The following is a 16446-nucleotide window of genomic DNA, read 5'->3' on the forward strand; positions in this document are numbered from 1 at the left end:
ACATTTTGCAGAAATTTCTGTTACTTTCAGCGTTTACAGATATTTTGCAAGCATCCTAAGGGTCACCTTCAAATATTTTAAAATGCATTCTGAAGAAAAAAGGTTAGATATTTCCAAGTTATTGCGCAGATATTCTACAGATATACTGAAGTTATTATTGGGATATTCTAAAAGTATTTTACAAGTATACTGCAGACACTACTTAGCTACCATCAAATGCTCAGTATACACAGCAGCTTTCCTTCTGAAATATTTGAGTTCTCTCTTAAAAATCCTGAATACAAGAAGCTTTACCTCTAGGAATTGCTTGTTCTTCTTGAGCTGTTTCTCCAGAGCCTCCAGTTCTCGCCTCAGCTCCTCCGTCTCCTTCTTCCTCTTCTCGGCCAGGGTGTCTCCCCGGGCGATCTGCTCTTCCAGCGCCGCCTCCAGGTGGTGCAGTTGGTCCTGGAGGTCCGCCTTGTCCTTGGCCGCCTGCCGCTCAGCGTCCTGGCGCTCTAGGAGGGCGGTCTCCGCTTCCTCCCGCAGGCGGAGGTTCTCCTGGAGGATGCCTGGCAGCAGGATGACAAGCATGAGGAGAATGTTGTCAAGAAGGTGGATTGTCTCAACTAGGTCGATTTAGCCTTGGTAAAAACAGATTCCTTCAGGCAAGTTTAAGCACTTCTTTATCTTTGCCTTATTGCTTTCCAAAAGCCTTTGCAGAAACACTCATCAGCTTGATCCCATGGGAGTTGGTCTGGCAAAATAACATCTAAGTCGGGAATCCCTAAAGTGTAGAAAGATAAGGTGCCCAATTCCAATCAGAAAAATAAGAGCAAGGTTGCAAGAGCAAGCTGTGTTCATATCATCTGCCAAGGCAGATACAATCAAGTGCTAAAATTAATATTTTCTGGGCAGGAACGAGAAGCCTTTGCAAAGCTAAGCGGCGTGCTGCACATCTGGCCATCTGATGCAATGTAACACACCGCATGTGCTGATAATGTTAATACTCTGCTGATGAACCAGGAAATCGCTGGATGGCAAAACCTTTCCCAACCCTTTCACTTTTGTTCCATCAGTATCTATTCCACATGTGTGCATTGACTGAAGCCCCATTCAGAGGTCAAAGGTCACTATGGCGTAAAACTAAACAGTCTGTAAACACAACAGCGCATTTTTCACTTTCTAGATTTCAGTGAAATTGGTAACAAAAAAGGAAATCAGCTGCTGAAGGGGATGTTGTAGGCCTGGGTGTGTGACAGTTTCTCAATGCATGGTGTAACGTGTCAAACTCTGACACAACACATTATCTGTTACCCTGATTCATGTCCAGAAATCCCTACCTTACCCGGACAAGACTAAAGACCAGACACCACCCCGCCTGTTGATAGGTTATTATCTGGAATTCCATTAAAAATTCTCATCTCAAATTTTGCCCACTCATGAAAGGTGCCGTTGTATTTTATCTGCTACAAAGACGGAGAACGTGAGTCTGTTTCTTGATTGCATCGATGGAAATCAGTTGGGAGTTTAACCCTAACCTTCCCCAACCACACAGGGTTAAACAGTGGTAAAGTGTTTAATTCTGTGGGGATAGGTCTGGTAGGCCCAGACAGCTGGCTTTTGCATTGGATTTGGCATACCTCAGAAAAACAAAGTCCAACAGCCTCTGTGCACAAAGTCCTATATGGGTGTTTAATTTTGTGTGAATGGGTAAGGTTAGGTCCAGCAACCCTTGAGCAGTTAGGGTTAAGCTGCAGAAAAGAAGCACTTCATCTACAGGTTTACTTTACGGTAAGAAATAGGGATTAATGTCTTAATAAATAATCTTAAAATGAGATCCAAATTCAACACTGAAAAGCAAAAGACTGCAACAGCAGTAATGCCTCTATGCACAACATTCAGAACGCAGACAAACAACTTCTGTGACTCATAATGATCTATAACAGGTAGCAGACGTGTGACGTGCACGCAGACTACATGACTAACAGACTCACTGTCCATTCAGTGTCGGGTAGGGGGGGAAATTTTGGTGCAAACCGAAACCTCCTGGAAACCAGCAATGGCATGTGGTTTTGCTTGATAACTGAAGTGACGATGAAAACAACTTCTTAACCTTTGACACTTGACATTTTGTGAATTTGCCCAGGAAAGTCGACTTAAAATGTGATCCTCTATCCCCAAATTGATCTGAAACCACAGGAAAAAAATTTCAAGTTGATTTTAGTATTTATCAGCAACATTTTAGCACAAAGTTAACTATGATTAAGCACAACCTCCACGTTTTTGCACACAAATGGTAAGATGTGATGTTGATTGGTGCTTTTGAAGTGCTAAAACAAAGCTTTATTGACAATATTGAAGATTGTGTGTTCAAAATATCTACTTCAGCCTGGTTAGCGCAGTGGGTTAGATTTTAAATGGGTTACTTCGTGAACTTGTACTTTTGAGAAAAATAGAATGAGTCACATTTACAGAAACAAATTCCCCCTTAGCCACAATGATGACAAGTCATACTCACCTCTTGGGTCTGACATCGATAAGAGGTGAGACAGAGACATATGCAGTCACAGGTGGGGTGACAAACGGGGTGATAGACGTGCACAAGGGAAACGGTCAAGACACCAAGGGGAGGGGAAGGAGGGGCCATGCAAAAAAAAAACAAAGCACAAGATGAAAGAGGGAATATTGAAAAGGCGACTGGGGTGCTTAAAAATTAATCAGAAAATAATTACAAGACAGGAAATGAAGATGGGGATATGAAAAGTATCATTTCAGACAGAAAAAAACCAAGGACAAACTTTCGACACCGAACAGTTTTCCAGAAATGCAGCTCAATTTCACAAAATATTTTTGTTGGAAAAATCCGGCAGAAAAATTAATCAAGCAAACCATTTCAGTTATTGCTTTTCAGTATTTAAGTTCTTCTCTTCCTTATATCATTGCTTGAATTCTTTGGTTTTCATTGTTTAACTTCGTTAGCTTAAAACTTTATTTTGGTGAGGAAGGAGGGTAAGTGTCAGGGATCATGGGGGTGGCAGCTGGCCATTTTAGGAGCAATGGCAATGTGCCCAACACCATCCATGGAGATTAAGTCCCACCACCATTGATCAGCAACCCATTGATCTACATATAACCCCTGTCTGGTGTTGTTGAGTCATTGACAAGTCATCCAATCTGAACGCAAATCGCAAGCTATTCAAATGAACTGTGACAAAAGCATTCCTCAGTCATTGTTAATCCTGCAACTTGTGACTGGACTTGTGAAAGGACTAGACTTATGACTGACTCAACTATAGCCCTGTTACAATTCATGAAAATGGCATGTTTAAAATCCTGCCTCGATTACACAGATGACTGGATTACACAGCTTCCGTTGACTCACCTAAGTCCTCTTGTCCAAGCCGCTGCTCAAACGCCGCCTTCTGTTCCTCCACACGTTCCCTCTCCTGCTGCAGCGAGGTCTGAGCGTGCTCCATGCTGCCCAGCCTCTCTCGCAGCCCCTCAAGCTCTGCAGCCATGTTGTGTTTGTCCGCTTCCAGTTTGGTGTTTGTTTCCTCCAGTTCTTGCTTTTCGGCAGCCAGACCATCCATAAGCCCTGATGGTTAGCCAGAATGAGTACTTTTAATATGGGCTCATTTTGCTGTGCATTAAACAAATCTTTTCACATTTCACTTCTTTGGTATCCAATTTCATATCTTAATAACAGTAATTTTGCATATAAAAACCCGGTAGTCCGTTTCAGTTAAAAAAAATGAAAAGTTAGTTTTCAACTTCAAAGGTTTTTCAAACTGTGAAAAAATGCATCTCAGAAGGCCAAGTACCTCATCCAGAGGTGCCAAATCAAGCCGAGCTTAAAGCTCTATACTCAAAACTCAGCAGTGAAACGTAAATAATAAGTATACATCATTATTATGGTTCATTTCACATTCCAATCACAGCCAAAGGGATGAATTAAGGGAATGTTAACACAATAACAGTGTAGATTACGATTTAAAACATTAAGAAAAAGACATGAAAGGATATGAAACATACTTAAATGTTAATAGATTAACTACATTGTGACATTATAAATGTTTACCAACAAAAGAAACAAACGAATTTCAAAATGACACAAAGGTTTAAATACACAAAGGGTTATCTTGTTGGGGTAAAGAAAAGATACGACTGGTCTTCAGTTTCACAATTTAGGATCAAATTCCATCAGCTCACCTCCAGTCCTGTGTAGTTCCACTCCCAGCTTCTCGCACTTCTCGGACACCTCCTGCAGCTGAGCCATCAAGCTGTCCCGGTCAGCTCGCAGCTGGTTTACCTCCTCCATGCTGGACTCGGTGGCATTTAAGAGCTCAGCCTGGGAGCTGCGGGCACGCTGGATCTGGTCGGTCGTGGCCGAGACCATCTCCAAGAGCCGCTCTACAGAGTTCTGAAGACGGGTGTTGGCACCTGCAGGGTCAAGTTGTGGGTCTGTTAAGATCTCTTTTGTTAGTTGTGACTGAATTTCTGTGAGTGAGAAACTTCTGAGAAAAAAATTAAGCCATGGTGGAGAACGGAAGCCTTGTGGTATAGCATGCAGGATTCAGAATCTTGTAGATAGATCTTCAAATTGTGGAATCTGACGTTGTGTCCATGGGCAAGACACTCTACAGAACTGCTATTTTTTGCACCTAGAAGCCATCTCTTGTGAGATCCAAATCAAAATCTACAAAACAGTTGACAAATCTGCCTCCCACTTACCAGTCACAAGCTCCTCCCCCTCCGCGTCCAGATCTGGCCCGTTGAACATGCTCTCCATGAGCTGCTGGGACAGCTCCAAGCCCTCATCGCTGAAAAACGATGCCACACTGGTGTCGTGCAGAGCGTCAGGGGGTTCGTCGTGGGGTTGGTGATCCCTGGCAGCGGGCTGGGCTGTTTGGACAGAAAGATACTATTCGATATGTGGACTTCTTAAAATACCAACCAATAAAGGGATGGAATTCTGTCATTAAAAGAGGCTGTAAAAACTTGGCTTTTCTCATTAACCTACACCTGGAACTTGAAAGACATTACGGTACCAAATAGTTAGGCTAAGCACTTATTCCACATTATCACAGAAAAACTTCTAAACGTCCATTCAACTGAAGCAGTAGTATTGAAACCTCAGGAAAATAAGTTTTAAAATTGGACACTGAATTTGAATTTAACATTTAAAGCAGTGGTTCATATCGAAAAACAATCCAGCACCTAACCACAGTGCCAGGGCAGTGTACAATGTACATGTAATTCCCCAAATCATTCCAAACCCTTCTAAGATGCGAATGCAAAAACCACAGCAAAGAATATGACAACCATTCGGAATACCCTTTATTGACCCTTACCTCCCCCTTGTTGCGGGCTGGCCCCGCCCTCCGACGCCTCCCCTTCAGCCTCTGTTCTCCCTTCCCCCTCCCTGCTGTCCGATCTGCCTTCCCCCGCTGACCGAGTGGTAGCAGCCGCCAGCTTGGCCATCTGCCTGTTGATGGTTTCCTCTGTCGCCATGGTAGCTCGGACCGCCGTGGTGAGCACCAAGAGCAGGTGATTATTAGCTTCTTGCACAGAGGCCCTGGGAACAATGCATTGCCCCCCCCAACAAGATTAGCATCTAAAAATATCTCTGAGGTTTCTTTCAGGGATATATAAACTTGTATTCTTCCTGCAATGTTTCCTGAAATCACGAGAATAACGCAGCCTATTTTTTGTACTTAAAATGAGACACAACACACAGTAATACATGTAGATGTAGTGGCTAGGCTGAAGAGTCCTGACCCTCTAGGAATACATTCTAGCAACCATGGACCACTTTCACTGAACTTCAAAGGACAAGAATGTGCTAAGCCAAAACAAAATTTGCTTTAACCCTAGCAGGGCTAAGCTCTCCGATTTCAATGTAATTTTGCACAAACCTGGCAAAACATGCAGCACTTCTTGTATTGATTGTTACCCATATCCTGTTGACTTGCCTAGGAAATTAATCTTCTTGGTATCTCAGTCAAATAGAGGCTAAGGGGTTGGGTGGGGAAATAAGTGTGGGTGAACAATCAATTGTCTCTTCAGAATACAGAATCATTAGAAGACCCTCAGCAGGTGCATTTCTCCACAACCAGCCATGCAATAGTGATCACTCTATCTGAACTTTAACCTTTGACCTTTAATTCCAGTCAGACATCAAAATTTATCCTGAAGGCAAACACAACCAATTCCACGATAGTGATGACTTTCCGTGTCAATGTGTAACAGGTGTAAGTGGGAGCGCTCAATAATCACCTCAACATCAATACTGAATGTACGACAGACTGGCCGTGTACATGAAAGCGCAAGTACATGGCTTTATATTCAGTGACATGAAATTGAACCATAAAATTTACGTCTTCAATTTGCTTCTGTGGGCATCACTAAAAAAATTGGCCATACTGAAGCAGAAAGTGGCTCCAATTATTTTATTTACCTAAAAATAAAATCCTGATTATTCCTTTTTACTTGAATAAAAAAATTAATCAGCATGACACATATTGCCGTCCAAGTATGTTGTCTAAAAAAATGATTTTCAGCTTTGAAGTCAGACACCTGACAGAAAAACCTACAATTGGAAATGTATTTTCTCAAAAACAAAGACCGTCCCGGCCAGAGTCGTTTTCAAAATGCTGTGAAATATCAGGACAAGTCATCTCAACAGTGCCAACACCCAGCCCTGCCATTCTGACTTACCGTTCGTTGTTCAGTCGCTCCACATCGGCTCGCATCATGCTCAGCAAATTCCCACCTTCCTCGTTTTCACGTTCCCGCCGGCTGATCACAGTGTCAAACTGCGCAATCTGCTGCAGCAGTGCCATGTTCTCTTGCTGTAACTGTAGCAACATGGGTGGGAGAGAAATGAAACGGCCATTATGAAAAACTGTCCCCAGAGCAACCGCTTCTGATAATGCCTGTGAAGCAAACAGCCACAATGTTCCGCCTAGAATGCTCCCTCTCACAAAAGGAGAAATTCTTCAGCTACAAAAATTTTGAAAAGTTGAAATGTTCTTTCACAAACCAAGACATGTGCTATTGCAAACTCCTGAAATCCTTTACTGCCGAAATATGCTGTAACCACGGTTGATTAGAAAACAATCAAGCTTTAGACTAATAGCCAATTCAACAATACACAATAATTATTAATAATCATTTGGGGAACTAAACTTACCTTGACCAGTAGAACTTGATAGTTGATGTCTCAAATACTATTAGAGTATGCATGTAAAGGCAGCAGCCATTTTGACAACAAATAAAGAACTTCTACCAAAACAAGACCTACAAGTAGATCTTAGAAGAGCAAGTCACCAAGTTCAACTACTCATCAATCAGATTCACCATCTTCTCTACAATTTCCGAATAAAATCGAAACAATATGTAATCTGGATATTTCTGCAGCTGAGGCACTACTAGCGCAAATGTTATGGATGGGACAAACACATTTGATGTCTATTACAGAGAGGATGTCCCAACCTACAGTGTGCCCGACACACAGGAAGTCGACCGTACCATTTTCCAAGAGGTGACAACCCAACATGAGAAACAATTATTGATTTCCTTGATCACAAACACCAGCTAGTTCCATTCATAAAACCGATGCGAGGGCCAACACTTTTCTCTGGCTGTGGCATTTCGGCGGGGAAAATTGAAGTCAGTCCCAGGGTTAAAAAGTTCACCCGTCGAGAACCCGCCCTCGGTGAAAATGGTAAGTCCCTGGAGGGACGCTTTTTCAGGAAGTGGGGAATTTTCAGCACATGAAGGAAGTGTTGGCGTCTGCACAGACTGAATGAAACTGATGTTTGTTCAGAAGGCGACAGCGAACAGCAACACTTTCACTGTAGGTTTCACTCTTAAACACCAATGCTGAAAATTGTCACTTCGATCAAATTAGACGTACTACAGTGAATTAACGCTGCTGGTGTGACCATCCCATTTTAGAAAACTGAATCAAATTAGACATACTACGGTGAATTAACGCTGCTGGTGTGACCATCCCATTTTAGAAAACTGAATCAAATTAGACGTACTACGGTGAATTAATGCTGCTGGTGTGACCATCCCATTTTAGAAAACTGAATCAAATTAGACATACTACGGTGAATTAACGCTGCTGGTGTGACCATCCCATTTTAGAAAACTGAATCAAATTAGACATACTACGGTGAATTAACGCTGCTGGTGTGTCCAACCCCTTTTAGAAAAATTGACATTACGGTTCTTGACTTCAAAAAAGTGAAGTTTGTTTCTTCAAATAATCAAATAAATAAACTATCCACTTAAAAAATAAATGCCAACAAAGCTTATAATACAAATCAACCCATGAGTGTAAGGAATCAAATGCTGAGCCAAATTTTCAAGAAACGAGTCAAACAGGAAAATCATTTCTATATTGTGTTTCCGCATAATATCAACAAGGACGTTCAAGTTTTTGAAATCTGGCACCTACTCTGAATTTTTTGTTTTTCAATATAAACTCCCAGCATTATCTGGAGAATTTTTGACGACCGACACTGTACGGTATGAAGTCTACTGCAGTTCTCATCGGGAAATTACCATCTTTCAATTACACATTTTTTCTGTAGTAACCTTGACTGGAAGTCCAAAAACCCCCTCTAGGACTTGACACAATCTTTTGTAACCTGTTAGTGCACATGAATTACGACAGGTGTTTCCTGATTGAAAAAATTGCACAAATGAAAGCTTCAGAACCATTTAAAAAAAAAAAGAAGCTTACCAGCAAAATATAACGCATCCGTTTAGAATCCATGATAAGGAGAGGTTTTTAATGTAAACAACCATTCACAGAAAGTTGACGGAAAAAAAGTTGACAGCTCTCATTCGAAGTGTATCCACCCGTAATGTAGCAGAATTTGGCGTTCTCACGGATTCACACACATGCACGCTGAAACATAACAGTAGCCAATCCCTTTTGAGGCACATTTTTACCTGATTTGAGAGCTCTTGAAGCTTTCCTACCTCCTCCCTCTGTTGTTCTTCTTTCTCTTTCATTATCTGATCCAGCTCACCTGAAACAACAAAGGGGGGTTTGTTGACGAGTCATGGATCAGCTCCTCCCACTGTGTTCAGGTGAAGGCCATGATTTGAGAGGATAGGTCAGGTTTGGACAATAGAGGGGGTAATCACAACTCCAACTACTGTAAACTCAGTAAATTCATAAATCCTTGCATGCCGTAATTTTTGCATATGTACACAAGAGCTTGCTTGAAGAGGAAACAGTCAAATCTTGAAATAAATTTCTTCTTAAATTGAGAGTGGTTTTGAAAATTAAGAAAAGGGAACTTGCATGGATGGAAATTAAAAACAATTTCAGACCTTTCCTCTTTGCACTTTTCTATAAACTTGGGGTCCAACGTGTGCCATTTATTTTCTGTCCTTGTAACACTCGGTGGGTAATTGGACAGGGGATAAGCCAATTACTTAAACTGCTTTCAAACTACTTTTATTTGTTTTACTGGTAATTTGCAAATCACTCTTGGGAAATGCATGAATGCGTTTTAGTTCTAAACAATATCACTTGTTAGGTGTAACAGGGACAGGAAAAATTGAACCCAAAATCTAAAGAATTACCCACAAATATTTCCACAGATACAATGTATCATGCTAATTCTGTACACTTATCTAATGTCTTCATGCTTTGTAGCATGGTACACTACGCTATAAAGTGAGTTGACAGACTGACCTTTTTCCTGCTCAGCTTGATGCATCAACTGCTCTTGCAGTTCCTCAAGAGCCTTCTCAATCTCCTCCTGGTGCTTCTTCATCAGTTCCTCCACTGCCTCCTTGACTCTTCCCTCCTGCTCCTCCTTCAAGGCCTCCATCTCCTGCCGATGCTCCTCCTGAAGCCTCCCGATCTCGCTCTCATGGACTTCTTTGAGAGTGAGGACAGCTGCCTGCTTCTCATCCCCAAGCTCACTCTGGAGACGGAGCACCTCCTTCCGATGGGCCTCCTCCAGCTCTGACTTGGCAGCTTCAATCTCACGTTCAGAATCCGTGGCTATGGCCTCCAGCTGGTCTTCGTGGTTTATTCGTAGCTTAGCCAACTGCTCTTCGTGGTTCTGCTTCAGCTCCATCAGTTCCGTCTCATGCTTTTCCCTCACTGCCTCTGTTCCTGCCTGCTGGCCTTGGATTTCCTCCTCCAAGCTGCGAATCTTCTCCCTGAACTCGTTTTCAATTGAGGTCCGGAGCATCTCCTTCATGGACTCCAACTCCTGGCGGTGCTCGGACTCAAGCTCGTCCGTGACCTGCCGGAACTTAGCCATGTGGTCAGAGACGAGGTCTTCCTTGACCTGCGCCTTCTCTTCCTCATGCTTGGCTTTGATAGTTTCAAGGAGCTGCTCAGCATTCAAGATGTGAGCTCGCTCCTTCTCCATCTTCTCCTCCAACTTTGCTTTTTCATCATTTAAAGTTTCTGCAAGTTCAATTTTGAGGGCTTCCAGCTCCTCAAAGTGCTGTGATTTTAAGTCACTGATCTCTTTGGCATGTTCCTCATCAAGTGTTTTTCGCAGCTCCTCCAGCTCCTTTGCTTGTTCCTCTTGCAGAGCTTCTTGGGCATCGATCAACTCCTGCTCAAAGTTGTTCTGCAAGCGTTCATGCTGTTCCTGAAGTTCTTTATCATGCTGCTGTTTGAGGGCCAGTATGTCGGCATCCTGGCTCTCCACAAACTTATCTAGCAAGGCCTGGTGCTCCTTCATGAAGTTGACCTGCATCTCCTCCAGCTCCTTGGCAGACTGAAGCTGGGTGGTTTTGGTGAGAGACTCGATCTCCTCACTCATCGTTGCCTTGATCATCTCAAGCTGGTTGTCATACTGCCGTACCAGGTTCTCCTTCAAGGCCTGAACCTCTGGTGCTTCCCCACTCTCAATTCCCTCCTGGAGAGCTTGGAGAGTGTCTTCTGTATCCGCCAGCTGCTGTCTTAAGTTGGCAATCTCGTTGGCATACTTTTCTCCAAGGTTGTCTTCTTCCCTCAACCGACTGTCTAGCTGTTCTTGAAGGTCATTCTTTCTTTTGTCCAATTCTTGGATTTGCTCCTTCTGCTGATCAAGGGCCACCTGCATCACTTCCATCTCCTGAGCTTTCTCCATGGAGACTTCGGCCAGGATGCGGGCAACCTCATCAGTTATCTTTTCTTGCGCCTGCTGCTCTAGGTCAGCCTGCATAGTCCTGAACTGACCGTCAAATTCTTCCTTGGCCTCTGCCTTGGCCCGTTTCCCCTCAATGTCCTTCTGCAGTTCCAGCTCACTCTGAACAGAATCCATCTCAATGGCATGCTTGTGCTCCAGGTCATCCTTCAACTGCGACAGCTCCTCCTCATGGGTGAACTTCAGCTCCTCCTTGATTCGCTGTGATTCTTCTTCCACCTGCCGTGCAGTCTCGACAGCACACTCCAGCCGGAGCTTTGTGGTGGCCTTGGTGTTCTCCTCGGAGAGCTCCTGTCGAAGTGCTTCCAACTCCTCCAGGTGACCTTGCTTGAGGTTCTCAAGCTCCAAGGCATGTTTCATGAACACAGCATCCCTGGCAGCATTCAACTCAGCCTCCAGCTTCAGCTCTGATTGGAGATTCCTCCGCTCCAGTTCCATCTGGTGCTCGTGTTGCAGCTCCTCCTTCATGTTATCCATCCTGGCTTGATACTCCTCCTCCAGGATGCTCCTCAGCTCGCTTCTCAGCTGCTGCTTGACCTCTGCCTCAATCTCCGCGAAGCGCTCCGGAGATTGGGGCGGAGAGCTCTCAACATCTGACAGGTGCGTCATCATCATCATAGTCTGTGCATAGCTCCGTTGTTTTGGTCTGCCATCCTCTCCTTCATCCTCTTTCAAGCTGCGCTCACGTTCTTCTTCGTACTGTTCTTTCAGATCTGCCATCTCCTGGGCCCAACGCTTCTCATTTTCCACAACCCGCTCCTCAAAGTATGTCCGCAGCTTCTCCAGCTCCAGACTGTGCTCATCTTGGAACCTAGCCCTGGCCATTGTTAACTCATCTTGGAGTTTCCTAATCTCATTCTTGTAGGCTTCAACAGCTTCCTCTCCCAGCGCCTTCTCTCTCTCATCCAGACTCAAGTCTCCAAGCCCTCCTTCCCCTAGCCTGGCCTCCAGTGCCTTGTAACTCTCCTTTAGCTGGTCATGAGCTGTCTGCAGGAGTGAGAGTTCATTCTTGAGGGAGGTAACAGAGTCCAGATGGCTACGCTGCTCCTCCAAATCTTCCCTCATTTTGGCCAGCTGTGCATGCTCTGCCTGCATCTTAGCGTGGATGTCCTGTAACTCCTGTTGATGAACCTTCTCCAGGTTCTGTCTCATTTCTGCCAAACAAGTAAATGTGAAACTTTCTGATACTACCAATACCAGAAACACCATTGAGTAAAATTGAAGTTTCCTTTAATTCCAACTAACACGGTGTTCATAACTCTACCTGTAGCCTGTATTTCTGATGCGGCCTAATTTGATGATGTAAAACTCAGACTAACAAGCAAACTATGACCTTTGCCCCACACGACCTTTCACCTCCACCTTGGTTAAACAGCCTCTTTCCACTTGAAACAACACAGCATCTGCCCTGTGTTCCCATTCAAGTCACTTATCCATAATCCATGACCTTTGACCCCCATAAAGCCTCACCTTCAGCCTGGTTGAGCAATGCCTCCCTCTCTTTCATCAGCAGGTCAACGTCCGCTCTGTGCTCTCGCTCCAGTTCTTCCTTTCCCTCTAGCCCCCGGCTAAGCAGCTCCCGTTCCGCCTCCAGCTCCGCCTTATACTTCTCTTCCATTTCCTCCCTGAGGTGCCTCAATTGCTCCAGGACCTTCTGGTCCCACTCGTGGGCAAGGCTCTGGAGAGAAAAAACAGCCAGCACCAGACATGAACAAATCTCCATGAACAAAGGGCTTTGAAAAGCTGGAAATAAATGCCAAGAGTATGTGACAGGTCGAGTAAGAAGAGGCACCAAACCCAGATGAATCTCACACAAGGCTACGTAATATCGCAAGCTGGCACTGCTGTGAGAGATAGATGACTGAAACCATCATGACTGAGGATGACATCTCAGTATCCCACAGGAAATACAAAGCACACTCAGTTCCACATGCACCAGGAACTGATCTACTACGAGATGCATCCTCGCCTCCATAAGTCTCCTCTCTTGTCAAATCTGTTTGAACTGTGCCAGTGGTAAATTCAAACTTCAAATTTATCCCAAATGTATTTTTATTTCCCCATTTAGTGATTACGTGTGGTATTTTCCATACACTCAGGATCTCTGTAACAAGCTTTCTTTTGCTTGGTTGACAAAGAGTGTGACTTCAAGCCTGTTATTTGCAAAATTAGAAAGAATTCCTAGAAAATAACTTTATTTACGACTCACTATCAACTCTACAAGAGACTGAGACTGACCTCTATGACCTCCTGATGTTCTTCGCTGAGGCGACGTTTCAGTCGGCTGAGCAACTCCTTCGAATTGCTGTTGACCTCATCTGCAAAAGAAAGACCTCTCAAGCATTTAAATATGCACTGAGCCTGACAGCACAGATGTACATATCGCTATCACCTTGCTAACACAACACAGAAACCGTACAAGCCCCGTTCTTTCAATAATAAATTTCGCAGTCGCTCTCAAGCAAATCAAGTCTTGCAGCTGACAACTTGTAAATCTATGATTCAATCTCCAGAGCCTCGTAACACTTGAGATCACCTGACTAATCTGGGCTATTCCAGACCACGCCAATCCAAGCAATCAGTATTTGCTTCAAGACAAACCTTTATTTTTCAATACAAACAGCACAGCCTCATTCCAAAACATCCCACATCAATCAATGTGGGTCAACTTGAGAATCTGCAAGTAACTACTAGAATCAGAGACTCTCACTGCAGATGAATTACATGTGCATCAGATACATGTACCTTGGTTAATCCTAACCCCCTAGGTTCTTGCACTGGAGAGTATACTGAACCTCACAAAATCCAACAGGTTCATGGACTTGTCTGTGTACTGGTACAAGCAGGTCACTGTATCAAACCTAATAAATTCCAACATGATGACTCCATTGGAGTTTGAGTGATATGGTACGGATGGGTCTATAAACGCAGTATAGGATGACTTGCTCTGCAGCGGTACCAAACCTGACAAAATCAAGCACAGTCCAACACTTGGTACAGCTTGCCAGACACTGCACACAATAAACCCTGTGTGTCCCAACTCACAGAGAATCCAACACCATCATGCTGGACCTTTGATACCAAGTCCAGCAAAATTCAACTAAGAAGTTGATCAGGTACGGTACCAATCCTGCCAAAACCTCACAAAACCTACTGTTGGAGTATGGCAGGTTTGGGGTAGTTAGGGATTAATATTATGAACTGAGTGCACTTGGTTTGTTTGCTTTTTTTAGGGGGACTAAAAAGTTATTAGTCTAAAAAGTGCACTTCAGTAAATGCCATCTTCATGAACGGGTACATTTAGGTGAAACCACAAACAAATTTGGGTCACAAGAACATCCAAACAGCGATTTATAATTACAAAAGCTGCCAAACATCTTTGACACAACCTTTTTGCCACAGATATACAGTCTGCATTATTGCACCTCATCATGATATTGTCATTTAATGGACGGCTTTGATGACAGTCCGTTACCGTGACAACCAAGTGACGTCATTTGGGCAAGGTTTAGGAGACTAATTGTGCATTTCCTTTAATGTTCAAGGGCTGATTCAATGCATAAAAACTGAATGAGCAAATCTGTGAGATCTGGCACAAATCCCTTCCTTTTTTCACATTTCGCAAGGGAAGACAGGAGAAAGTTCAACGATGCATTGTTAGGATTTCAGAATTCCACAATACACTTTCAAAAACAGTGCACAACCACAATGTCAAAAGAGGCTGAACTATGTAAACTGTTAAAGAAGTGTTTAGTCAAGACACGAATATTGACTTGAAAAGGCTCCAATACATGTTTCAGAACATCAACTAATTTCAAAGAAATTAGCCCAGTCCTCTCAACCTACAAGGCAGACATACTGTGCACGTACAGGTAGTTTACCATACAATAAATCCAAGTTGACACCTTTCTAATTTGCAACAATTCTGACAGAAAGACCAAGATCCAGTTACACAAATCACCAGGCTTCAGTTATCACAATCTCCGAGCAAGCACACAGAATAAAAATGGCCTTTTTTTTTACAATTCAGAGTAAATGAGGACCGCCATGATTTGGATCGCACACAACACGATGCAATCATTATTTGCTCCGATATTGAAAAGTGCCTCGGGCGCAAGGGGAGTGACTGCACTCGTGTTTTGTTAGAGTTAAGATCTGAACGACGACATTATGGTGCGAGTGGGCTATCCACTTGCCAGCATTTCAAAGAGACAATTTCATCAGAGGTTTGTTGCAAAACTGGAAGTCTTTTTTATTATGTTGATTTTTGAAGGGATGCAACGTGAAAAGATAGGTCTGTTGGAAATAATCCCTAAAAGATCATAACTATGTTTTTTGCGTGTGTGTGTTTAGGAATAAAAGCAGTCTGCAAAGATTCCTAAGAAGCATACACATGTACACGTACTACAATATTTTCATCTTCAAAAAAAAAAAATTGCAAAATTTCTTAGGTTTTGAGCATTTCGAAATTTCTTTCAGATTTAAATTAAAAAAAGAAAAGAAAAAAATCGGAGCATAAACCCAACTCAAATTTCAGGTTAAAAATATTCATCTACAGACTACATGTACATGTAGCCCAACGACCAGAAATGACAAAAGTGCATATATACCTGTGGAAATATACTGTGGTTTATAATGTACAAAGATCATGCTATATGTTGTTAAGAAAAACGAAACCCCAAAAAAGGACAGGAAGAATTTCAATTCATCAACAGACACCTCACCAAAAAAAAAATTGACCCCAAAGTTCCCAGCAAATGTACCGAGATCTACATGTACATGTTCATTTCTCTTTATTCATAAACGCATGCTTCTTTGCATAATTAAAGATGATCACTACCAATCGAAGTACACGCAGTATGTTTGTGCATGTCCTGTATGTACACAGATAAGCACATCAGGTGCAATGGAACATGAGCACCCTTGTGCTGTTTGGAAATAAAGGGGAAAAAATCAATACAGGAAAAGAAAGGATCGGTGGCCAGTCTAAACCAAACAGAACTGCTGACCACTGCATATCAAGAACATAGGCTGCATCTGAGTCTCTTGTCTAGAGCTAGGTCTAGGTCTTCCCTCCATTGGAAATGTGCGGAGATGCGCAGACAATAGCCCTAGCCGTAGCTCTGGAAGCCCGTTTCGGACACGGCCATACATTTAATGTGCCTGGCCCACGGCAGAGCACACGGATTGAAGCTGTACAGAGTGTCGAATTTAATAGCCTTGTAAAATCCCATTTCAATTGAATAGAATTCAATCAGCCAATCCAATTTACTGGAAATGAAATTTT

General features: G+C 43.1%; 1 protein-coding gene across 4 annotated transcripts in view; it reads right to left on the reverse strand.

Annotated features, from left to right (window-relative positions):
- The window catches only part of LOC110974775 (uncharacterized), an 82219-nt gene that overhangs the window by 17286 nt on the left and 48487 nt on the right, over nt 1–16446 (reverse strand). For all 4 annotated transcript variants that reach the window (XM_022226677.2, XM_087147954.1, XM_087147953.1 and 1 more), the window contains exons 10-19: nt 13398–13477; nt 12630–12837; nt 9701–12313; nt 8947–9026; nt 6697–6836; nt 5331–5554; nt 4711–4881; nt 4189–4419; nt 3362–3574; nt 295–548 (exon numbers count right to left, since the gene is read on the reverse strand). In XM_022226677.2, coding sequence (XP_022082369.2) covers nt 295–548; nt 3362–3574; nt 4189–4419; nt 4711–4881; nt 5331–5554; nt 6697–6836; nt 8947–9026; nt 9701–12313; nt 12630–12837; nt 13398–13477 — 4214 coding nt within the window. The remainder of the gene's footprint in view (nt 1–294; nt 549–3361; nt 3575–4188; nt 4420–4710; nt 4882–5330; nt 5555–6696; nt 6837–8946; nt 9027–9700; nt 12314–12629; nt 12838–13397; nt 13478–16446) is intronic.

This window comes from Acanthaster planci, linkage group LG17 (genome assembly GCF_054643075.1).
Source record: "Acanthaster planci isolate LZ-2023a linkage group LG17, COTS_SCS, whole genome shotgun sequence".
NCBI lineage: Eukaryota > Metazoa > Echinodermata > Asteroidea > Valvatida > Acanthasteridae > Acanthaster > Acanthaster planci.